The sequence below is a fragment of the Elephas maximus genome, chromosome 3 (assembly GCF_024166365.1).
Source record: "Elephas maximus indicus isolate mEleMax1 chromosome 3, mEleMax1 primary haplotype, whole genome shotgun sequence".
In the NCBI taxonomy this organism is placed as follows: domain Eukaryota; kingdom Metazoa; phylum Chordata; class Mammalia; order Proboscidea; family Elephantidae; genus Elephas; species Elephas maximus.
The window spans coordinates 142686714-142712644 of record NC_064821.1 but is presented as its reverse complement, the minus strand read 5'-3'; the positions used below and the strand labels follow the sequence as shown (position 1 = coordinate 142712644).

Genomic DNA, 25931 nt, shown 5'->3' with positions numbered 1-25931 from the left:
TTGTAACAATCTCTGACACACACCGGAGCTCAATGAATATTTCATTTGACTAATCATTATTTACTGAGTACTGATGCCACTGTTTTTTTATGACGCTGTGGAAACCCTGGTGGCATAGTGGTTAAGAGTTTGGCTGCTAACCAAAAGATCAGCAGTTCAACTCCACCTTGGAAACCCTATGGGACAGCTCTGCTCTGTCCTATAGGGTCGCTATGAGTCGGAATCAACTGGACGACAATGGGTTTGGGTTTTTTTTGGTTTTATGACACTAAGGCAGTAAACGCAATTATGAAGAAAAGTATAATTGAGATTGCCAAAAGTTCCCTTTCTGAAACCTACAGCTAGGCTCCAAAACTTCTACCAGCAATGTCTTCCCGTAAGCAGTCTGTTGCTGCTCAAGTACTGGTTGGTTATATGTCAGAATTCATATTATGGAAGATTCCACTCCAACCTCAAAATTACGAGGTCTACATACGTCTAAATTACCACAAGCCAAGGTCTGTATCACTATACCTACCCTAATTAATTTATGGTTTTATACTCTGATAACAGATATTTTTAAGCAGCTTCATTTCAGAGTATATACACTGTAAATGTTTCTCTCTATTGAAATTTTAACATTACTTTTTCTTTAATGGATTAAGTAGATTCTTCTAGTTAATGTCTATCCCACCATGCACACGTGCACATATGTGTGCATGCGTGTGCATACACACACACACACAATTAGTTACTAAATTTATGTAGTGGTAACTTCTCAGGGAATAAAACTTGTTAAAAGTGAAGAAGAGGTTGTCCAATAAAGATCACATAAAATATATTTCTTTTAAAACTTTTTTGGATTTCATTACAATCCTCTTAACAAATGCAGGAGGATATACCTAAAATACAAACAGTAAATCCGTACCTGATAAACAGTTCCAAAAAATTCTATAATATACTGTATAATGTACAGTAGTGTTATTGCAAAGTTAATGTGATGAATGACCAGGGAAGCCCATGCAGCCAGCTATCCAGGAGTTCTGAGGCCACCTGTGCCATCAAATCCATCCTCATCCCTACTGCAGTTTGCTGCCATGTGGCAGCTGTTGCTGCCTAAGTTTAAACACCCATGGGATCATGCCTGTATCCTGATACTGTCTGGTACCTCCAAGACAGTGAAAGCCCTTTGCATGGCAACTGTTTTCAGGAGGTGAGTGATGATGCCTCTATTTTGGTGTAAAGTTTAAGGAAGCACTCACTATCAGGGTCATGTGTATGCTGTCCAAGCTTTCCAACATGGGGTTGCTGTGGCCTTGCCTGTTCTCACTCTCCTTTCCACAGTTTCTCCTAAGCCTTTATGGGAATTTATCCTACCTCCACTGCAACCCCTTTTAAGAATTGCCTGGACTGAGGATGGGAGTTAATCATCAATCCTGTTAAGTCCAAATTCAAATTTGGACTTTATGGGGTAAGGGTAGTTTTGATATAACTCCTACTTTCCCCCTTGCAGATTACCCACATTTGGCAGGTAGGCCACTAGATTTTTATTCCTTCAAGGAAAGGATGTAACTGCAGAAAGCAGACAAACAACGGGAGCTTCTCCTGTGCTTTGGGTTTCAGGAAGTCAAGTTTTCAGGGAAACTGAAAGAACTTGGTGGCTGACAGTGGATTTAAAAGGAAATATCTGATCAGATAAATCCTTTCTACACCCCCTCCCCCCACCACCCCAACCACACTAAATATTTAAAGCATGCAGAGACAGGAAATGGATCAAAATGGAAGGGAAAGACCCAGAGATACTGGTAGATCCTTGAGAAAGAAATCTGTGCCCAGTCCCCAGGCTGGACACCAAACTCAAACAAAATCTACTACTATCAAGTTGATTCCAACTCATAACGGCCCTATAGGACACAGCAGAACTGCCTCATAGGGTTTCCAAGGCTGCAATCTTTACGGAAGCAGACTGCCTCATCTTTCTCCCACGGAGTGGGTTAGAACCACTGACCTTTCAGTTAGCAGCTGAGTGCTTAAACACTGTGCCATCAGGACTTCTAGACACAGGGGCTGGAAAATACTAGCCAAGTGTGTGAAGATTACAAGACAGAGAATCTATTCCTCACTAACTAGATGGACCCCTTAGGGAAGTAATTGAACCATGAAGTTTCCTGAGCCTCAGTGCTAAGTGAAACATCAGAATGGGGTTGTCATGTGCTCAAGAGTGGCTTCAAAGTAGCAGAGAGGTGGGGGGACCTGAAGAGGCCTGTGAATAAGAATGAAGGATGACTGCAGCTCCCATGACACTACTAACAGATTGAGGACACCTCGCCTATCACACCTTGCCACCAAGAGAGGGGCAATGGAAAAAAAAGACTTCTGAAAGTGATAGAGACTGAGCTTCCACTATCAGAGAGGCCCAAAATAGAAATTAAGTTCAGTTATAAGGAAATAAAAGAGGTTATATCTCCTGTACGCCTGAGTTTCTAGTTCGATATTTGTATTCTCTACACAAACTACATTTGCACCTATTGAAGGAGGCATTAAGTTGCAAAGAATCTTGGTCTTGGCTATACGTTTTCTCAAAAACTTTCAGGCATTGAATCTATTTTTGGAAGAAAGCTATTGTCAGCAATCAATCAAGAAAGCAAGCTCAAGCTTGAGAAGTTGTTTAAAATAAGGTGTAAGGAGGGGAAAGGGTAGAACAGGGATTGCTTTATCACTGTGAATCTGGTCAAAAGTTCATTTAGTTGTGGAGTTTCAAAATAGGACTCTGTATTGGAAATTTCTGATGTACCAATCAATATCGGGCCCTTCATTCTGCATTGGTTTAAGAGAGCCAAGGAGCTGAGTAACCAAGCAAGAGTGAATCATCCTTCCATTGCTGAATGAGATTAATGAGCAGTAAGTAACTTTATTAATTAAGTGGATATCATCTCTAATCCCTAATCCCTGCCCAACCCCAAAGGTCTAACCTCCGCCCTCTTCCCATTCTCCACATAATTCCTGGGTAACTCCACCCACAGACTTTTAATTAACCATATAAACTCTGATGATTGAAAAATCATCATCCCTATTCCTGGCCCATTTACTAAGTTATAAATTTTTTATATTAAAACAGAATGTTTCACAAAAAACTCAAAAGATTCAAAACAAAATTTATTTCCCCTCAAAATATCCTGTAAATAAATACACATATAAAGACAACTTCCATTTCATATTTATTTTGCCCTCTAAATATATTCATGCCAAGTTCTTCCTTTCTCCTATATACCCCCATCCCATTCTTGATCATTTCTCTTGAGCCTTCTACACCAATATCAGAGTCACTGCTTCCCATCTTCCCCCTTAAATGCATCTTCCATATAAAAGTTAGACTCATTCGGCTACAGGCAAATATGACTGACTCATGTTGATAATTAAAACTTCTTCATGGTCTTTCTTTTGAAAGAGTTCTATTATTACAGTTCTGTCTTCTTCAAAAGAATATAAGAACTTCTTGGCAAGGCCTATATCTTATTAATCTTCATTCCACTGTGCTAAGTGGCAAGATGTTTTGTCCATTTCAAACAGGCAATAAATGCTGAAACAAACTAGTGACTGAGACTCTGAGGCTCACACAAGGAAAAAAAATGTTTTATCAAAACCTGTATTTTTTTTTTTTGTATGTTACTTAATAACTTTTGTTGTCAACAAGAAAAAGTCAATCATCTCTTTTAATTTACTTATTAAAAATCAGATTTAAGGGCCCTACTGCCAGATTGCATGGGTTCAACCTCTACTTCCACCATTTAGTTGTGGGACCACAGACAAGTTTGTTAAGCTTCCCCTTGTCACAGTTTCGTCATTCTGGATGGAGATAAAATATAGTATGTACTCCATAAGGTGGTTCTGAGGCTTAAATGAATTACTTCATAAAAAGCACTTAGAAATCTGAATGCAGGTAGCAAATTTTAAATGTACACTATGGTTTATTTTATTTTTATCTTATTACCGTGGGCACTTATTATGTGTCATGCTTTAGAACAAATTAGCTAAAATTCTTAAAAGCATATCTAATAATTGTCTTTAATTGTTCTTTTTTAGTTTCACTTAGGATAAGTTTTCTGATTTGTAACATTTTCTGGTCTTCAGAAATTGCTAATGGAAAAATGAGTGCAAAATATTTATGTAATTAGGATGGTTCAGAAATGGCAAAAATAAACAGCAGTTATGGAATACCTGCTTAAAAGATACTGGAAATGACTGCTTCATGCTTCATTAGCCAGCATGAAAACATTTTCCAGTTAAATCCCCTACTGAATTCAGAATTTCCAATTAGTATTAGAAGGGTATTCAATTGCCAAGTGAAGAAACTGCTGGACAAAAATTTCACAATTGCTATTCTTAATGTAAATTTTAGGGTCAAATTGACGCCTATTTTCTAAGAAGCCTATGATTTGTTTATTAAAACCAAATTTTTATTATTTTGATAATTTTTGACTACTCATCTTGCAAATTTTGTATATCTTTGAGTAGCGTTCATTTCAGTGCCTGGTACATGAGGTGCTTCAAGCACCTAAGGAATGGAAAGAAGAAACAAAGGCAAGGGCAGAGGAAGAATAAACAACGGCTCATGAAAAACTTCTCTGGGGCTTCAAAGAAACCCAACTCACAACAGTGGTGTAGATATGCAAAGAATGATAAGTCGGTGATTATGTGAATCCAATAAAAACAGGAGAAATTTAAACCAAAGCAATACAGTTTTAAAAAAAATAAAATAAAAATAAATAAAACCTTTACACTGGTGGTCAGGGAGTTGGTTAAAAATGTACCTCTTTGGCTGATATAAGATTGTTGTTGTTGGTTGCCATGGAATCGATTTCGGCTCTTGGCGACCCCCTGTGTTACAGAGTACAACTGCTCCATAGAGTTTTCTTGGCTGTAAGTTTAACAGAAGAAATCACCAAGCCTTTTTTTTCGATCAGTGGGTTCAAACCACTAACTTTTAGGTTAGTAGTTAAGGGCAAACCACTTGTGCCACCTAGGGGCCTCGAGATGGTTTTTGTTGTGTGCCATCTAGTCGATTCTGAGTCACAGCAACCCTATTTGAGAAAGTAGAACTGCCCCCCAAAGGGTATCATGGGAGCAGATTGTCAAATCTTTTCTCCTGCAGAGATGCTGGGTGGGCTCAAACTTTTGAACTTGAGGCTAGTAGCTAACCACTTAACCATTATGCGACCAGAGCTCCTTACCTTGTAGTTACAGGTCATGAACTTAAAGTGAGATCAGTCATCTTGGTTGTGTGTTTTTCGCAGTCACAGTCAGCTCTGGTAGTTAATTTTATTTAGTCAGGCTGTACGCAAAAGAATGATTAAAATGATGAACCACGGAAACTAAGCTCATTCTTCAGTGAAATATTGCAATTTCCCTTGGTCCCCTAAAGCCCTACCTCTAACCATGCATTCATTCCCCTGTCCTACTTTCTCCCTATTACCTAAGGCAAAGCCCCATTTCTTACATTTTCAGGTTCCATCAAACAGGGTTGTCCTTCGACCACCTTTAAGGCTTTTATCTTACATCAAAGAGCACATTTTAGGTTGAGGGTTAATTACTCAATTAGCACATTACACGATATTAGGTTTCACAAAACTCCATCTCTAACATAGTGCTGGTGTCTACCTCACCTTAAGCATGCCCCTGAGCTTCTTGCCATTGGTATTTTCAAGCAAATACAGATTGACCATTTGTACTCAGAGGAATTTTTATATCAGATAAGAAGTTTGATTAGAAAAGCCTCAGAATTCATTGCAAATATAGGTATTACTCAAGACTATGCACATCAAAATTCTAATTCAAATAACAGAAATTTTTTTTACAATGAATTTTTATTTTCAGCCTCTAGACATTATAAGCATTTATATTTTCAATCTTATTATCCAAGGCCCCTTGATATTTTTTAAATTTAACTTTTTTGATTTGAAATAACTGTAGACCGATATGCATTTGTAAGAAATAATATAGAGAAATCCCACCAGTTTTGCCCAATGGTTACATCTTGCAAAACTATAGTACAATACCACAACCAGGATATTAATATTCATACAATCAATACAGAACATTTCCCTCACCATAAGGCTCCCTCGTGTTTCCCTTTTACCCTTGAACAGGCACACTCACTTCCCTCCTGCCCAAACACCCTCCTTAACCTCTGGTAATCATTAATCTGTTCTCCATTTCTGTAATTTTATCATTTCTACAATGTTATATAAATGGAATCGTGGAGTATGTAACCTTTAGGATTGTCTTTTTTCACTCAGCATAATTAACCTGTAGATTATCCATGTTGTAGTATTTATCAATAGTTCATTCTTTTTTATTGTCAAGGACTATTCCATGGTAAGGAGACCTGGTGACCTAACAGGTTAGTCCTTGGCCACTATCAGAAAGATTGGCAGTTCAAACCCACCCAGGGGTTCCATGGGAGAGAGACCTGGCCATCTGGTTCCATAAAGATTACAGCCAAGAAAATCCTATGGGGCAATTCTACTCTGTCATATGGGGTCGCTATGAGTCAGAATTGACCCAACAGTACCCAACAATAACAATATTCCATAGTACGGATATACCACAATTTATTTAACCATTCACCCATTGATTGACATCTGGGCTGTTTCTAATGTTTGGCTATTACAAATAAAGGTGATATAAACATTCTTGTATAGGTATTTTTGTGAAGAAAAGTCTTCTGGAATAAATGCCTCACTGTGCAATTGTTGGTCCAGATGATAGTCACATATTTAGTTTTTTCAAAAAGCTTCCAAACGGTTTCCCCCAGTAGCTGTACTATTTTCTGTTCCCACAAGCAATGTATAAATGACCCAGTTTCTCTACATCCTCGCCAGCATTTGATACTGTCACTATTTTTTTTTTTTTTAATTTTCACCATTCTGATAGGTGTGTAGTAATAGCTCACTGTGGTTTTAATTTGCATTCCCCTAATGTCTACTGATGTTGAACGTCTTCTCATTTGCTTATTTGACATCTGTATGTCTCCTTTGGTAAAATGTCTTAGATATCTTTTGCCCATTTTCTGACTGGATTTTCTTGTTGTTCTTTCTTTGTTTCTTACTGTGAGCTTTGAGAGGTCTTAATATGTTCTAGATACTATTCCTAGTTGGAAATATTTCCTCCCACATTGTTGCTTGTCTTTTTATCCTTTTAAGAGGTTCTTTCTCAGAACAAAAGCTTTTAATTTAAATGAACATCAATTTATCTTCTTTTTCTTTCCCAGGTCATGCTTTTGGTGTCAAGTCTAGAAACTCTTTGCCTAGCCCTAGATCTCAAAGATTTTCTCCTATTTTTTTCTAAAAGTATTAATTTTTACACTTAAAGTCCACGATCCATTTTGAGTTGATTTTTTAAATGATATGATTACGTTGAGGTTCACTGTAGGCTGGATTTCAATGGATTTCCCCCATATTTTCCTCTACTGAATAATGCTAGGATTATTCTCTTTCTATTTTATTCTTTATCTACGGTCCTGATTTCTTCCATAACATAGATTATTGGAAGGTAAATTACTAAGTACGTTTAATCCATTCTAAAGGTATTCATGAATATTATCAAAGATGTTGTCAAACTGCTTCTCTAAGAATTTGGGTCAACGTACATTTGCTGGATAATGTAGAAAAATGTCCATCTTACTGCATCTTCGCCAATTATAAGAAACATAATAAAATAAGAAACAATTTACAGGTACATTTGCTGGATAATGTAGGAAAAAATGTCCATTTTACTGCATCTTTGCCAATTATAAGAAACATAATAAGAAACAATTTACAGGAGTATACTATAGAATTGAAATACCAATTTCCTTAAAATAACAATTATAACAGAGTTTCTTTTCTAAATAAAACTCTGGCCATACAACAGTTTGACTATATATAAATGAGAGACCTTAGGGAAAAAATTACCTAATTTCTCTGGATTATAGTTCTCAGACCCTTAAAATGAGAGATTTAGGCTTGGTAATCTGTAAGAGCTTTCTAAGTTTGAAAATTATATGATCCTCCTTTTAATGCCATTCAATTGTTCACATCATGATAGGCAGTCATGGCTTACAGTCTGTCTATTCCTTAATCTAATTAAGACCACACAGGTGTCCTTCTGAGAGCTCTACTAGAAGTATCATAGAAAGCAAAGCTCACGAAACTGGAGCAAGGAAAACTGAATTCCCAGACTAAGTCTGCTACTAAATGGCTAAGCAATCTTCTCAAGTCATCCTGTTTTTCTGTGTTTCCTTGTTTCATTCAAAAAACTTTGCTGGGTGGTTAGTGACAGAAAAATAAAAAAATAAACAAGCAAATACACATGCATATAGACACACACATACACTCACACTCACAGTTCCTTCCCATCCTGAAAGAGTTCATAATGTGGAGAAGAAGTGAGAAATACATAAAAATAAACTAAGATCATAAAACTGTACAGTACAGCACATCCAAAGTACCAAAAGAGCCAATGTCAAATAACCTACAACTACTAATTGTCTCCCTAGATAGGTGTGTTTGGGAAAATCAGGTAAAATACATGAAAAAAATTGCTTTCCAAAATTAAAGGTTTATGTACCCCTAAATGGCATTTTAATATTGCCTTCAAGGTTGTACTTTTAACCACTTACGGCCTCACAATCCTAGCTCTGTAATCACCTCATGGGCCCAGTTTAATAAGGTTCTTGGAATCTGTAATCTCAGAGAAACACTCTTTTGCTCCTGAGTCTCACCTGGAAATATTCGAGATTCATATCTGAAAATGCATCTGTTCCCTCAAAAACATAGTTTTTCAAATGGTTTAAATACTAGTATACCCTTCTTTGAGGAGCCCTGGTGGCGCAGTGGTTAAGCACATGGGTGCTAACCAAAAGGTCGACAGATCGAACCCACCAGCCACTCCTCCGGAGAAATATGTGGCAACCTGTTTCTATAAAGATTTACAGCCTTGGAAACCCTACGGGGCACTTGTACTCCGTCCTGTAGGGTCGCTATGAGTCGGAATCTACTCAATGGCAATGGGTTTGGTTTTTTAGGTTTTTATACCCTTTTTCAGTTGGAGTATACAAGAAATGTTGGAACTCCTCCGTATCACTGTGTTATTATATAAAACAACTGTAAGGGAAATTTCACAGATTTTAAGGAAAAAACCGTCACTGCACTGAACTTAAATGATGTTTAAGTGTTTCAGAATGTATTTTTTAAAACAGTAAAGTTAAACACACTTTTGAGATTATTCAAATATAAAGTATTTTAAAAATCACAGCTGTAGTTCATATTTAATTGTATTTCTACGTATATGTAAAATTTTGTCTTACAATGTGAGAAACGATAATTTTCAGCAGGAAATCACATCTCAGTGGTACTTACAAAGCAGTTCTTATCAGGGTTTCTTTTCCAATGCTTCTTGTCTAATTTTTTGGCGGCAGTAGAACGCAGAGTTGCATGAGTCTGTGTTCGAGGATTTAAAGCCAGGATGCTCTGAAGACAGTATAAAAAATGCTTATGTAAATATATTAGCATTTTCTCTTAAAGTCAACATTTTATTTACATTTTAAGATCCCTCCCACAAAGACAGGCTGAGCTGAGAGGGCAACTTTTATGCTACATTACAGGGGAAAAAAAAAAAAAGACTACATGTGATGAAAACGAATTAGAATAATAACCTAAAATTAGCAAAATGGTGTTTGCTAAGACAAGTGTGAAAATCTGTACTTGGTTAAAAATAATAAGTCCAGTATGCGGAAATGCAAAAAAAAATTCATATGTAAAAGGTAAGAAGGACCAAGTTATTTTTACTCCTAAAAATTTTAAATAAAAAATAGCTCAATATAGGGTATGAATTATGAAAAGCTCAAAGTCCAAATTATGGCAAGACTCTTCAAATAGTTACCTTAGAATACATTAATGAGTTATACAAGACAAAATATGAGTGAAATAATTCCTATTATGTTTTCCACATTTGTCAGAATCAGTTCATAGCAAAAATTAATTCTCTGAGGAACACAAGGATACAAATAAACGTGAACCAAAATAACAACAACTGTAATTTGACCAGAGTAGAGGAATCAAAATTATAAATGCTTCAATTTAATTCAATGAACATTCTTTTACAAATATTTTTTAACAACCTTCACATGTTGAAAAGAAGCATGTGTAACAGCTGAAGAAAAACCCAGGGAAAGGAGATTTAGAAGAAACACAGAAAAGTTCTCAATAATTGAAGAGCTTTCACATAGAAGAGGCCTGTAGAAATTAAAGAAGGTTAATCTGGATTTTTTAAAATTTGGATTTAGATACAAATAAATGAGTGGCAGCTGAGATTTTGTTAGAACTCACACTAGCCGACTTTACTGCATTCATTCATTTTAGATCGGACAGGAAGGCTTCCCTGTCTAATCCAGATTAGTCTTTTCTGTTCTAGACCACCCAAACTTATCTCTACTCAGACATACCAAACTAAACAGCAACTGCCACTTTATGAATCTTTCTTCCCTCCTAAAAATATCTTGAGCTGAGGGATAACTGTTTAAATCTCTGAGTCTCGGATATGTAGCACCTAGTATGTGGCAGATGCTCATGCCTTAAAATAAATGGTTCAAAAATTGTACATCGAATTTTAACTGCTACTTGTCCTATAACTTGGAAACCCTGGTGGTGTAGTAGTTAAGTGCTACGGCTGCTAACCACAGGGTCGGCAGTTCGAATCCGCCAGGAGCTCCTTGGAAACTCTTTGGGGCAGTTCTACTCTGCCCTATAGGGTCGCTATGAGTCGGAATTGACTCGACGGCACAGGGTTCGGCTTCCCCACGTGCAAAATGGTAAACACGAGTATCAGGAGACTATATAGTGAAGAATAAATGAAGTGTGTGATACAACATGCTTTCTAAACTATAAAACATTAACAATTAAATTGGACTCAAAAAGAAATCAGAGGCTATGTGCGACAGTAATTCTCTACGACTTGTTCATGCAGGGTTGAATAAGAACCTGCAAAGATCTAGAGAATGAAATTCCTACTAGGTTTGACAAACTCCATGATCGCCTTCTAAATCTGGATTCTATGATCCTGTGAAAATTAAAGAGTCATGTTCCTCTGAAAATGAGTCTTCACTGAGATTCACAAAGAACTATTAAAACGACCAAAGTAATGAATAGATGAAATAAATTATTATATTATTAGAAATATACTGTTTTTCCTCTTCTACTATAGCAATTCTACAATAAAGTAAACTTACCTAAAGTAATTGTTTGCTAGTAATTTTTTAAAATTAATAAACCTACTTATAAAATTAGCTAGAATATTAATGACTACAGGAAGGATTTAAAAATCATACAAACTACAGTAAATGGTTCTCTTTGATAAATTTTACACTCAATGTTCTTAGATAAGAATAAAATCAGAAAAGAGAACTTCACTCTGCATTTGATTTAAACTGGTAATAACAATACCTCCCATTTTAAGTTTTAGGGTTTACGAAGTGCCTTCACATGCATCTTCTAACTTTACTTACAAATAGCAACTATTATCTCAACGTTCTGAACAAGCAAGTAAGTTCAAGGTGGTTCAGTAATCTGAAGTGTTTTTCTGAGTGTTCAGCTATTTTCAAATTCATCCGAAGAAGAATTTTATAATGAAATGTGATGTACAACATAGAAGGGAAAACCTTTATAACTGCTGTGGTTATCAGCCAAGCGCTTTGACCGCTAAACCACCAGGGCTCCTTATAGTTACCATAAACCCAACAGGAACAAAACCCATTGCCATCGAGTCAAGTTCGACTCATAGCGACCCCATAGGACAGAGTAGAACTGCCCTCACAGAGTTTCCAAGGAGTGCCTGGTGGATGTGAACTGCTGACCTCTTAACCACTATACCACCAGGGTTTCCATAGCTACCATATGACGCAGCAATTCCACTCCTAGGAATATACTCAATAGGCATTAAAACGTTTGTCCATGCAAAAACATGGACATGAGTGTGCACAGAAGCATTATTCATAATACCCAAAAGCAGAAACAACCCAAATGTCCATCAACCAACGAAAGGATAAATAAAAAGGAATGAAGTACTGATATGTTCTACAACATAGATGAATCTTGATAGCATCACTCTAAGGGAAAGAAGCCCGCCACAAAAGATCATGTATTGAAGTCTTCATTTGTATGAAATGTCCAGAACAGACAAATCTACAGCTACAGAAAACAGATTAGTGGTTGCCTAGGATTGGGGGGTTTGGATAAAATGAAGAGCCACTACTAAGACTATTAAGGGGTATGTGGTTTCTTTTTGGAGTGATGAAAATGTTCTAAATGTAATTGTAAATGTAAATGTAATTGTGGTGATGGTTGCCCAGCTCTGTAAATACACTAAAATCCATTGAAGTCTACATTTTGTATGGCTAAATTGTATGGGATGTGAGTTATATCTCACTAAAACTGTTGCCAAAAAATAATCACTATTTGACATCCAGTAGATTTAGCAATATACTATATTCACTCTAATAAACATTACTGGGACTTGCTTTATTAGCCCAACATAAATGATATAAGATTCTTTTTTGTAATTTCTATATGAGGCAGTCATGATATTCCTGTAATATGCCAAGTTGGATTTTTGTATCCACTGGACAACAAATACAATATGAAGCTATAACTTTTAAATGGTTTCCTCCTTATGATGAAATAATGCCAAAGCAACCCAATAACAAGAACCAATATTAGAAAATCCAGGTAATCTCATTTTTATAGAAAAAAATTTGAAAATATTTAAATATTTAACCTTGAACTATTACCAATCTCATATATTAATTAAAACTGATAAATAAAAAGGTGGCATTTTTAAAAGGTAGTTATTCTGCCAACATTTAAATCAAACACACTGGGTAACATGCAAGAAAGAAAACTGCATTTTATTTTAGTTTTCACTTCCACAATTCATATTGTGACCAATGATTATGTTTATCTATGTCGGCATAGTAATGTAACTTTTGAGAATAAACATTCTGAATGCAATTTACTGGATGTTTATCACAGTAACTTTTCCTTCACATAGCCTAAGTAGAAAGTATAACATAACATGAAATATTGGGTTAACCTTTTGCAAAAAGGCATGGAGTTGAATTCAATGGATCTTGGGTAAAAAATAAATTGGATTGCAGAGAATGGTTACCAAGGATTTGACTTAATAATATCCCAAATGAAAAGTGATATAAAATAAAAAGACAGGACATGAGTGGTTGAGAGCTGTTAAAAACAATTTTCCAAAGCAAGACTTTTTAAAACTAAAAGTCAATATCATCAATATCTAAGCAGCTGGAAGAATAATAAAGGATAGTTCTAAATTGCACTCTTCCTAAGAAATGACCAAAGTCAGGTCCTAACAGGGTCACAGGGTCTACTCTGTGGATAAATTGAGCACCTTAACAGGCCTGTTAACCCCTTCTGATGTAGAGTACATTACTTAGAGAGGGAGATTTTCTCTCATCCAATGAATTTGGCCTTTGGCTTCCCCAATCGTTTTTAGTAACAAAATAAAGACATACTGGTGATTCTTCAGAAAGAAAGCCAGAATTTTAGAAAATTTAACTGCACTAATTTTATTTAGTATTAGCAATGATAGACTATCATCCAGAGCCAAGGGTATGTGAGATCAAATCAGTTATATGTTGTTACTGCTTTGTAAACAATATTCTAGGAAGCAGTTGGTATGCTGCAACATACAAACTATAATTCTCCATTTGAGGAGAGTTTTCCCATATTACCGCAAAAAGCATGGAGGGGAGCCCATATTTACTATAATCACAGGCCCTCTCCACAAATAAAAACCCTAAATCTTAGCCCCAAAATACTGGGAACTTCTGTTTTATTTGAGAGCTTAAATTCCAATTGCAGGAAGTAACTTGACCAACATGTCCTCTTCCTAAAATATGTTTTTTTTTTTTTTTATATCACAATATTGATTATTCAAACATAATGCACCATTTATTTAGCTTCCTTTACTCTTTACATTTTAAATTATAAACAAATTGTTTCCAAATCAATACTGGCTATTATCTACTATAATTCTGAGCCATTAAAATGATATCTATATACTGAAATTTTAGACCTACATCTAAAAGCTTAAGTTGATGCATTAAGTTTTGTCTTATTTTAATTGCGCTTAAATGTTGTCTTGGATGGCTTACCCTGAGTCATCTATCAGTTGCCTCCTCCTTGCCCTCAACATCACGTAAAAAAAAAAAAAAAAAAAGTTTTTCTCTTTTTGGCATCCTCAGGGGGTGCAAATAGTTAACATAGTCAGCTGCTAACTAAAAGATGGACAGTTCAAGTGTACCCAGTGGTGCTTCGGGAGAAGGCCTGGCACTCTACTTCCAAAAAACCTGCTACTGAAAACCCCATGGAGCACAGTTCTACTGTAACACACAAGGAGTCACAGTGAGTCATAGTCGACTTAACAGTAGCTGGTTTCTGCTTTCTCATTTTATCATTAAAAGAAAAAACTATTGCCATCGAGTAGATTCCAACTCATAGCACCCCTATAGAAACAGAGTAGAATCACCCCAAAGGGTTTCCAAGGCTATCTTTATGGAAGCAAACTGCCATGTCTTTCTCCTGTGGAGTGGCTGGTGGATTTGAACCACCGGACTTCCATGTAGCAGCCAAACGTTTAACCACTGCATCACCAGGGCTCCTTTTTATCATAAAACTTGGGTACAAATGCCTTGATTTCAACAGAACATATTTGCTATCATTTTTTCCTCAATAAAAATTCTGAACTAACAGGAAAATAGAAGCACCTACTGATTAATCCCTTTGATCAATATTTGTTGCTTCATCCAGGCAACAATTTAACATTGATCAAAGAAGAACCGAATTTTCCAGTACTTACTTAACAGTCTGTTGCTTACAAGACCCAATCACAGCTAACCATCCCTCCTACACTTCTTTATGTCTATCATTAGTCATACTGCAGGACGATTTTAACTAAGTGTCTTAGGAATTTACAAAAGGTGCCTTTCGTTCTTGAATAGGCTCAGAACTGGAATGGCCACCTTTCTGCTGGGTGCGGAGCAGAAGTAGACAGAATGCAGCTTTGCTTTGCATTTCAAGGTCTAAAAACCTTGTAATATCAGTCCTGGTCAAGGGCTCTCACGTTTCCTTTGTTTTTTGTTTGTTTTTAATACCCTTCCATTCTTTTTCTGGGCACAGGTTTCTCTACCCTTAGGTTGGACCACCTCCCTAAGTAACTTATCTCCCTTTTTTTTTTTTTCATCTTACTAGCACTATATGAAGGCCAACTTGCCACAGTGGCTAGCTCACTGTTGTCAACAACTACCTACTGAAGGAAGAAGCCTCTGATTGTCTTAAATCTTTCAACTTTCACATATTCACTAAACAGGATGCATAGCATATGAGGTTAAATGTGGACTTAGATCTGAACTCTACTACGTTTGCAGATGGTTTAACTTCTCAATCCCTCTACTTCTTCACTATAAAATGGTGATTAGTAATATTACCTACTCAGAATAATTGTTAGGATGGTTAAATCAGATAACGCATAAAACCATCTAAAATGATGCACACAGTAAGTAGTTACTGCACGTTAGCAGTGAGTATGTGGCAGAAGTTTATATCAGACTCCAGTCAGCCAATAGACATTCATGTTCTTGTACTATCCATTCTGAATACATACCACAGGGATCATTTCACAAAGTACAGTAAGATAGAAAAAAAATGGAAGACAACAAGGTGAAAAGGTAATTCTAAATAAGAACATGCTAAAAATAGAGATGCATCTCAGATGAAACCAAATCATTTGCTGAGTAACGGGTCCCTGAACCTATCTTTGCCCCTAAGCCCTGCAATTTCAAAGGCAGACTGCCTGAAAATGCAATATGCTCTTCAAGAATTAATGTGACAGTGTAAGAGATCATGAAATTCAAGTGCAGATTTTAAAAACCCACTACATCTATACATATAGCAATGCAGGTATTATTTTATAACACATAAACTGTATGTAACTCATAGACCTTTGGTACCAACATGTTTAGATGAATTCTCATTGCAGCTCCTTCTCAAGGAAGACAGGTCAATCAAAAAATGATGAATTTATAAAACATCAAAAAACTCATCAACTGGGAATGAATGAACCCTTTCAGAAGGCTAGTCATATTGCCTGAATGATTTGATTCATTCCTACTGAACAGTTAACACAAATAAAATAGTTTCCGCAACTGAAAACATCACATCGATCATGTCGCTCCTATTCAACCAGCTAATATCTGCTACATGACGCTTTTGCTGGCTTCGTGAGGCCCAGTATTTGGCCCTCGCCCACTTATAGAAGACGCACCACACAGCAGGCACCTAGCTGTACTCTAACTGAAACAATTGTCTTTTTACTGTCTTTCACAATAGATTGAGAAGTCAAATACAGGAACCACGACTTGCACATCTGGTATTAGCCTCACAATTCTTAACATCATTGCTATCCAGTCAATTCTGACTCATAGTGACCCTAGATAGGACAAGGCAGAACTGCCCCCAGGGTTTCCAAGGCTGTCATCTTTATAGGAGCAGACTGCCACATCTTTCTTCCGTGGAGAGACTGGTAGGTTTAAATCACTGACCTGCCAGTTGGCAGCCAACTGCTTAGCCGCTGTGCCACCTGGGCTCCCAGCCCATTGCCCTCGAATTGATTCCGACTCATAAATAGCACAGCATGCTAAAGGTGGTAACTTATTCTGACTTAGACGTGGAGAAGATTCTACTGTTTGCAGAACTGTTCAAATGCTGTTCCTACTGGGCATTGACTTAAAAGATGGCTTTAACTTAAGATTGTAAATGGTACCAAATTGATTCTACACTTTTATTAAGAAGAAAAATTAACACTAGCCATTAATTATCTCCTTTTATTCTTTTAACCATTTGAATGATAAAACATTAATAATTCATGTTACTGTTTAAAAATGTTCATTTCAGCAAGTTTTTCAAGTATCACACGCAAACACTTAATAAAGTGGTATCAAAAATATTAAAAAGATGAGAACTTATATTACAGCTATTTTTATTTAAGCATTTCACTACTTCGATTATAAACTGTTTATTATTTAATATAAAGTTTGCAAAGCATTCATGGTTTATATATTTAAATTAAAATCAGTATTAGAAAAAGGCAAAACTACAAAAATTCGTATTAAAATAGGACAGAATGTCTATACCAAAGTATACGTATAAATCTACATAAAGAAACCTAAGACAAAATTATAAAGGGAGAGAATTGATTTGGATTATTATATTACCAAGAAAAAGTCACCACTTCGCTGGATAATTAGGAAAATTTGTATTCTAGAATTTACACATTTTTTTTTCATTCAGTAAACATTCGTCATTGTACCTCAAAACTTGCTTTACAGCAATTACTTGGCCCAAAGTAAAATGGGCCTTAGAGAGACTTTTTAAGTACTGTTATGATTTACCCTTAAGCTATCGGCTTTTGTGTACAAGATCCACTGGTTTACAACAGAGCCGTGTTTACAAGGCCAAGGGTCATCTTAGTTTAAGATTGAGTAAATTCACACCAGCATGCTAAAAACAAAGCAATTCCGGCCAGCAAATAGGAAAGCTGGAAAATATGACTTGAGGGGAAAGAAGAAAACAGAACATGGGCTGAGTTTAGATTTTTCTTCTTAATTAAATAAATAGAGCAAGTAGCATGATTTTCAGGTTCACAAAGATCATAATAAATCCAAGATTGACTAGTTGGCCTAAATCCATATGGTTAACAGCTAAGAGGAAACATATCTGCACTAGCAAATGATTCACATTAGTAATAAGAATAAACATTATCAAAAGATTTATTCTTTTGGATTTATTAAAATGAAAGATTATCTTTTAAGGATAAGAGTGGGGCAAGAAGTATATGGTGAGCAGGGGAATTGGACTATTTAAAATCAAGAAAATACAACATTTAAAACCATTTGTGTTATTATTAGGAGCCCAGGTGGCACAGCGGTTAAAGCATTCAGCTGCGAATGGAAAGGTCAGCAGTTCTTACCCACCAGCAGCTTTGCGGGAGAAAGGTGCGGCAGTCTGCTTATGCTATATAAGCCTTAGTTTCATTCTCGACTCCCATGATTTTTATGCAGTATTCAATGCTGTTGATTCACCTTTCAATCCAGACACTCCTCTACTTTGGTTTCTTTTATACCGTGGTACTAAGGCAGCTCTTCCTATCACTACCTTTCCTTTGATGACTTCCAGTTTCCTTCTTGATCACAGTGAGGGGAGCTACCTGCCGAATCAATTCTTGGACCGCTACCGTATGCCCCTCTACTCTTCTCCCTCTGCATTAATGATTACTTTCCTGCAAACGAGCTTTATATCTATATTCCAAACTCCGAGATCTCTGCCTAAATCCACCATCATCCACTTTCAACTGGATGCCAAATATCTCACTTGCATGTTCCATCATGATCTCAATTTCTTCACATCAAAAAACAATGTATTGCCTTTTTCCCCAAAACTTTTAACTCTTCTTAACTTCTGTCAGTAATACCACCACTTCTCCAATTAACTGGGCTTCATGCTATGGTCATCTAAGAAGCCCTGTTGGCACAAGGGTTAAGATCTTGGCTGCTAACTGGAAGGTCAAATGTTCAAATCCATCAGCAGTTTTGTAGGAGAAAAGATCTGGTGATCTGCTCCTGTAAAGATTTCAGTCTAGGAAACCCTATACGGCAGTTCTACTCTGTCATAGTGGGTCGCTATGAGTCAAATCAACTGGACAGCACAAAAAAAAACAATAACTACTACTTCTTTGTTCTTAAGCCTATACATGCCAGTCAGTGTCACTCATGGCTAGCCTGTCCTCTGTATTCCTTATTTCTCCAACCTATTCAGATTCTTATTGCAATAAGCCTGGATCATAAAATAACAGTAGTCTTCTAACAGAACTATTTACCTCAAGTCTGGCTCCATACATATGTAAATGTGTATAGGCACACATACGTGGCTCCTATTATACATATTAATAAAAATCATTACTTTGCCGTTCAGTCTGAGACCCATCTACCCCTCCGAACACCTTTGCTCCAGCCTATTTGTCGTTTTTGGAATCTATGTGCAATGCTACTTCCATGCCTTTGCTCATGGCTAGGATCCAGCAGTTTTATGTTAGTCTAAATACCAACTTTTCTTTAAGATCTAACTGAGAACCATTTCCTCTGAAATATAGGAAGAACTTTCCATCCTTCTATGTTAGATTGCATTCATGCTCTTCTAGAGAACTCACTACCACTGTCATTCATTTGACACAGCATATGGTATTTAGGAACTATTAACATACATGCCCTCTCCCATCAAACTGGCCAGGAAAACCCTTAAAAGTAAGGATATACCTTATGCATCTTTCTGCCCTCAAAACCAAGCATAATACTTTATCAGAGAAAATATGCAAAAAAAAAAAAACGTTAATGAGAAAATTTCTAAACAGGCTAAAAGAACAGCAACAAATTCCCACTACTGGAGAGAAAAAAAAAAAATTAATATTCTGTAAATGTTAGCAGAACAAACAGAATTCTGTTTCTCCTTAGTGTTCATTCTGTTTTCGAGGGGAAAAGGAACACCATTCAGTATTTGTCAGCAGTTAAAAAGATTTTAAGCCATATAATAATTAACTACTCCAAAATGGAAGGTCAATGTTTTGCTCACTTTCATCTGAAAGTTCAATCAGGTGATTCACTTGCTGAAGCAGCAATGAAATAAATATTTTGAACTGAACCTTGTACTATAACGTCAGCAACATGTTCTGGCAAGAAAACAAATGAATTACTTGTTACTCAACCTTAAAATGTTCAGGTTAAAATTTTGGATTTTATGGCACAACACAGACATCTTCTAAAATATGAAAGACAGGATTCCTGCAAGGAAAGAAGGTACGGACCACTAAAGAAAGACAAGGAACAGTAAAAATAAAGAGCCCAGTATGTTCATAAATGCCCCAGTTGGAAACCCTGGTGGTATAGTGGTTAAGAGCTATTGCTGCTAACCAAAAGGTGGGCAGTTCAGATCCACCAGGCGCTCCTCAGAAACCCTATGGGACAGTTTTACTCTGTCCTTTAGGGTTGCTATGAGTCGTAATCGACTCAGCGGCAACAGGTTTTTGGCACAGGGTTTAAGAGCTTGGCTGCTTACCAAAAGTTTGGCACTTCGAATCCACCAGCCACTCCTTGGAAACCCTATGAAACAGTTCTACTCTGTTCTATAGGGTCGGTATGCATTGGAAGCGACCCGAAGGCAATGGATTGTATGTTTAAAAAGATAGTCCTGGTAGCACAGTGGTTAAAGTCCTTGGCTGCTCACTGAAAGGGTGGTACTTTGAATACACCAGCAGCTCCGCGGGAAAAGATGTGGCTGTCTACTTCCCTAAAAATCACACCCTGGAAACCCTATCAGGCAGTTCTGCTCTGTCCTACAGGGTCATTGTAAGTCGGAATCAACTCAATGGCAATGGGTTTGGTTTTTTTGGCTTAGGTATATTTAGAGAGTAATGCACAGGTACTACGAGAGCCCAATAGGTAAGTCTAGAAAAGGCTAGATTTGAAGGATATGTATTTAAATATATATATATTCCTATTGCAACTTTTAAAAATTTTAAAAAAAGATCCTTTTAAAAATCTTCCTTAAAAGATGATTTATTATTTATAAAAATGAAAAGCTGTAGAGCACCTAAACACCCAGAAGAAAGAGAAAAGTTAAATTTTCTTTTATCTACAGTAGAATAATATATATTTATTTAAATTCATAAGAGGATATTTACTGATACAGAGAAATACTCTTGGTAGCATGACAAGTTTAAAGGAAAAGAAATCGAATCTATATTTAAAATATGAGGTAACTTCTCTGAAAATATGAAATTTAACATATTAAATAACTATTTTAATTAATATGAAATTCATGTATCTAATTAGTACTAAGCCACTTTTATTCTTATTTGTTTGCTTGATTTTATTGTGTTTCAGGTGAAAATTTACAGTGCAGATTGATTTCCATTCAAATATTTATACAGAAATTGTTTTGTGACATCAGTGCAATCCCCACAATGTGTCAGCACTCTCCCCCTTTCCCTTTCCACCTCAGGTTCCCGGAGTCCATCAGTCCAAGTCTCCTGTCCTTCTGGCCTTACTGCCTTTGCTTTTAGACAGGTGTTGCCCATTAGATTTCCTATACTTGATTGAACTAAGAAGCACGTTCCTCACATTTGTTACCTGTTTTATAGGCTGTCTAATTGTTGGCTGAAAGGTGGTCTTTGGGAGTGGCTTCAGTTCTGAACTAGAAGCGTGTCTGGAGGCCATATTCTCAGGGGCCCCTCCAGTCTCTGCAGACCAGTAACCACTTTTGTTCTGTTAATTAGTAAGTGACATCCTAGATTCTTAATGCCCCTTGTAATGGTGTCTTTTCCATTAAAAAGTAGTATTAGCTAGTACAAAAAAACAAAGTATGCAGTATGAAATCACATAAAAATACCCTGGTTCTTTAACACATTATGACCAAGCTATTTCAACTGAGGGGCACAAATATTTTGTTTAAACTAGCTTTATTGTAAACCTAAAACAAGATAAAAAAATTTAATGCCTCTTCTACTCATCTTCAATTGTAATTAAATACTACTTGACCTAATCTGGAAACCCTGGTGGCATAGTGGGTTAAGTGCTACAGCTGCTAACCAAAAGGCCAGCAGTTCGAATCCACCAGGTGCTCCTTGGGAACTCTACGGGGTGGTTCTATTCTGTCCTACAGGGTCACTATGAGTCAGAATCGACTTGACGGCAATGGGTTTGTTTTTTTTGTTTTGTTTTTTCACCTAATCTGGAGCCCTGGTAGTGCAGTGGTTAAGAACTCAGGCTGTTAATCAAAAGGTTAGCAGTTCAAATCTACCACCTGCTTCTTGGAAACCCTATGGGGCAGTTCTAATCTGTCCTACAGGGTTGCTTTGAGTCAGAAAGGCTCAATGACAACTGGTTTAGTTTTGAGCTAATCTGGCTTCCTTCCAGGGATGAATAAAATTAACTCTTTGCATCTTCTTTGGTTATCTCAGATTTAGTATATTAGAGCAGGAATGGACTTTGGAGATGGATGTTCATTTTATTTCCCATTCTAATTCTGGAATCCTGTTTGAAATACGCATTAAACTGGATCAGTCAAATGCATTAAGAAAATAGGACATAGGATTAGTCTTTTATATATATGTATGTACATATGTATATGTGTACATGCATATATTAAAAAGTATATACATATACACATATAAATCTCAAACTGGTAAGAAAACATGAAAATTTAATGAGACAAATGGGCAAAGGGCACGAACATTTCACAGAGGAATGTACACAACTGCTCAATTTAAGATAAAGAAATGTTCAGCCACCCACTGAGTCTTCACTATAATCAGTTTCTGTTCTTGTCACTACTGAGAATGCTGTAGTCAAGTCTCTAATGAGACTTGGACCAGTATTCCTCTGGCCTGATCTTAGATTACAGCTCCCACTTAACTCCCTCTTGAAGCAACCCATCCTTCCACTTCAATGACAGTACCAGCACTCTACAAATTCTGATATGTTGTATTTTCATTTTCACTCAGGTCAAAATACTTTCTAATGTCATCTTTAGTTTACTTTTTGACCCATGACTTATGTAAAAGTGTCTGATTTAGTTTCCAAATATTTGAAGTCTTCCAAATATCTTTCTGCTATTAACTTCCAATTTATCTCCACTGGGGTCAGAGTGCATTGTGTGACTTAAGTCATTTAAACTTATTGAGACTTGTTTTATGGACCAGAATATGGTCTATCTTTGTACACACTATATGTGCACTTAAAAAAAATGTGTATTCTACCATTGTTAGGTCGTTTGTCCTATAAATAGCAATTATAGTTCAAATCTTCTGTAACCCAAAAAAAAAAAAAAAGTAATTGCTGTTGGGTTGATTCCAACTCACATTTAATATATAGGACATAGGAGAACTGCCCCATATGGTTTCCAAGGAGCAGCTGGTGGATTCTAAATGCTGACCTTTTGGTTAGCAGCCGAGCTCTTAACCACTGCGTCACCAGGGCTCCTCTGTCTCAATACATGTGTCAATTTTGGACATTTCACATAAATAGGATCAAACAACATGTGGTCTTTTATGACGGTCTTCTTTCATCTAGCATAATGTTTTCAAGATTTATCCGTACTGTATTTTACTTTTACATCGGTTATAAGATCCACACTATATTGTCATTTTGTATTTTACTTATACAGTCAATTAGCTTTTAATGAGACTGAAATAAGTAAACATCATATATTAACCCATGTACTTACTGTTGCTGGGGTATTTTTTTTATACAGATCTATATTTCTAGGTGTTAGCATTTTCCTTCTTCCTGAAGGACTTGACTTCCTTTAACATTTCTTAGAGCGTAGGCCTGCTGGTGATAACTTCTGTTATCTTTTCTACACGTGAACAAGTTTTATTTCACCTTGATTTTTGAAAGCTAATTTTATCGGATATAGAATTCTAGATTGACAAGATTCCTTTCCAGTATTTCACATACTTTGCTCTGTGGTCTTCTCTCCTGCACTGCTTCCAATAAGAAATCTGTTGCTGTCCCTAACTTTGTTGACACACATTGTTCCTTTCTACTAGAGTGTTTCTGGTTGCTTTGGAGATTTTCCCTTTATCATCAGTTTTGAGCATTTTCATTATGATATGCCTTGGTATCGTTTTCTATGTTTCTTCTGCTTGGGCTTCATTGAGCTTCTGGGATCTATGGGTTTATTTCTTCAAATATTATTTTTGTCCTCACACCCTCCACCTCTCCTCTCTTTAGGGATTTCCATTTACATGTATATTAGGCCACTTGAAGTTATCCCACAGCTCACAGAGACTCCTCACTTTTTTCTCTCTCTGTGTTTTATTTTAGGTAGTTTTTTCAAGTACATTTTTTCTTTTTCCTCCTGCAATGTCTACTCTACCTTTAACCCCATTCAGTATAATTTTCACCAGATGTTGTAGCTTCCATTTCCAGAAATCGGGTTGGGTCTTCCATCCTCCATGTTGCTACTTAACTTTTTTTAACATATAGAATGCAATTATACTCTTTTAATACCTTTCTCTAATTCTAACATATGTGTCAGATCTAGGTTTATTTCAGTTTACTGATTTTTATCCTCATTAGGGGTCATATTTTCCTATGTCTTCTTTATGCCAGGTAATCTTTAATTGAATGCCAGAATTCATGAATTTTACCTTGTTGGATGCTGGATGTTTTTGTATTGGTATGAAAATTTTTGAGTTTGGTTTTAGGACACAGTTGGGTTACTAGAGAATAGTTTGGTCCTTACAGGTCTTGTTTTTTAAGGTTTGGGAGGTGGAACTCGATCAGCATTTGGTCTACAGCTAATTTTTTTTTTTTTTAGGAGCCCTGGTGGCACAGTGGTTAAGCGCTCATTTGCTAACTGAAAGGTTGGTGATTCTAACCCACCAGCCACTCCACACAAGAAAGATGTGACAGTTTGCTTCCAAAAGATTACTACCTTGGAAAACCTATGGGACAGTTCTACTCTGTGCTATAAGGTTGTTATGAGTCAGAATCAACTCAACAGTAAAGGGTTTACTCTAAATATCTAATGTTCTATGAATCTGAAGTTTTCCAGTCAAGCTGGTGGGAACAGGCATTATATCTAGACCAGTGTGAGTGCCAGGTATTGTGATTTCTAATTCTCTCAAATAGTTCTTTACACAGTGTTAGTTTTCCTATATGCATGCATCAATCATTCCTGTGTGGAATACTCAAAGGGGCCCCTCTGCTGGCCTCCACGTTTCACTCTAAGCAGCAATCACATCTGTTATTCTTTTCTACAAACTAGCTGCCTTGGTCTCCCCAGACTCAGCTCTGTCTCCTCAACAGAAGGAATCCACCAGGCTCTACGTGAGGTCATTCTCCCTGAGCTGCAGCCTGTAAACTCTCAAGACAGTAAGCTGAGGCAATCTTATGGCTCTCCTCGTTTGTTTTCCATCTCTCAGGAATCACTTTTCATTGCCTGATGACCGGTGTCACGAAAACAATTGTTTCATATGTTTTGTTTGGTTTTTTATTGTTCAAGTGGAAACATTTGTAGGAAAATGACACCTCAGCAGGCATGAGTCACGCGAATCCTGTACATTCCCAACTAAGGCCTTTTTTCAGAAGTGGCCCTTGGCCTACTTCTGGGAACCAAGCTGGGAGTGTTCTGTCTGATGAGTGTTTCTGTATGCCTGAGGCCTTGGGCCACAGTGTACCAGTTAGACTAGATAATTTATGTTAACAATGTGGTTAATGGAGAATATCTACTCTCTCTCTAGGGGTCTAGAACTTGAGAAACTGAGGTTATACAGGCACTGTAAGCATTCATGACTGACCCCTAATACGAACTGGACATCAAGGCTCACCAAGGAGGTGAGCTTCCCTCCTCGGCCACACATTGCACATGTTGCCACACACTGTTGCAGGGGAAATTAAGTTCGTCCTATAAAACACTACTGGAAGAGGACATGGATCTACTAATTCCCTGAGAGTGGGCCTCTGGAATCAGTTTAACAAACGTCTGTGGCAGAGTCTGCTATTTCCTTTTGTCACCATCCACTCAACTCTTCTTATTGGCAAACCTCTATTACATTTTGGGAGGCATGGTTCTCTGCAAAAGGCTATAATTTCCAGTCTTTCTTACTCCTAGGAGAGGCCATTCAACTAAGTACCAGCCAATAAGATGCAGGGAGAAGTGTAGGTCTTTTGGAAAGGCTAAAGGGAGGAGTGCATACTTCTGTCCCCTTTAGAAGTTCTAGCTTCCAACTTAACGAGTTGGACAAGAGAATATCAGAGTGGAAAGATGGAAACCTGT

At 36.8% G+C, this 25931-nt stretch overlaps 1 protein-coding gene across 3 annotated transcripts in view; it reads right to left on the bottom strand.

Moving 5' to 3' along the window:
- Nucleotides 1-25931, bottom strand: part of DPYD (dihydropyrimidine dehydrogenase) — a 981230-nt gene that overhangs the window by 923168 nt on the left and 32131 nt on the right. Inside the window, exons 1-2 of one of the 3 annotated variants that reach the window (XM_049875732.1) lie at nucleotides 9378-9463; nucleotides 5211-5311 (exon numbers count right to left, since the gene is read on the bottom strand). In XM_049875732.1, coding sequence (XP_049731689.1) covers nucleotides 5211-5228 — 18 coding nt within the window. In that variant the 5' untranslated portion in view covers nucleotides 5229-5311; nucleotides 9378-9463. Of the gene's footprint in view, nucleotides 1-5210; nucleotides 5312-9377; nucleotides 9489-25931 lie in introns of those variants that run through there. The other 2 variants (XM_049875731.1, XM_049875734.1) reach the window with 2 other exon arrangements.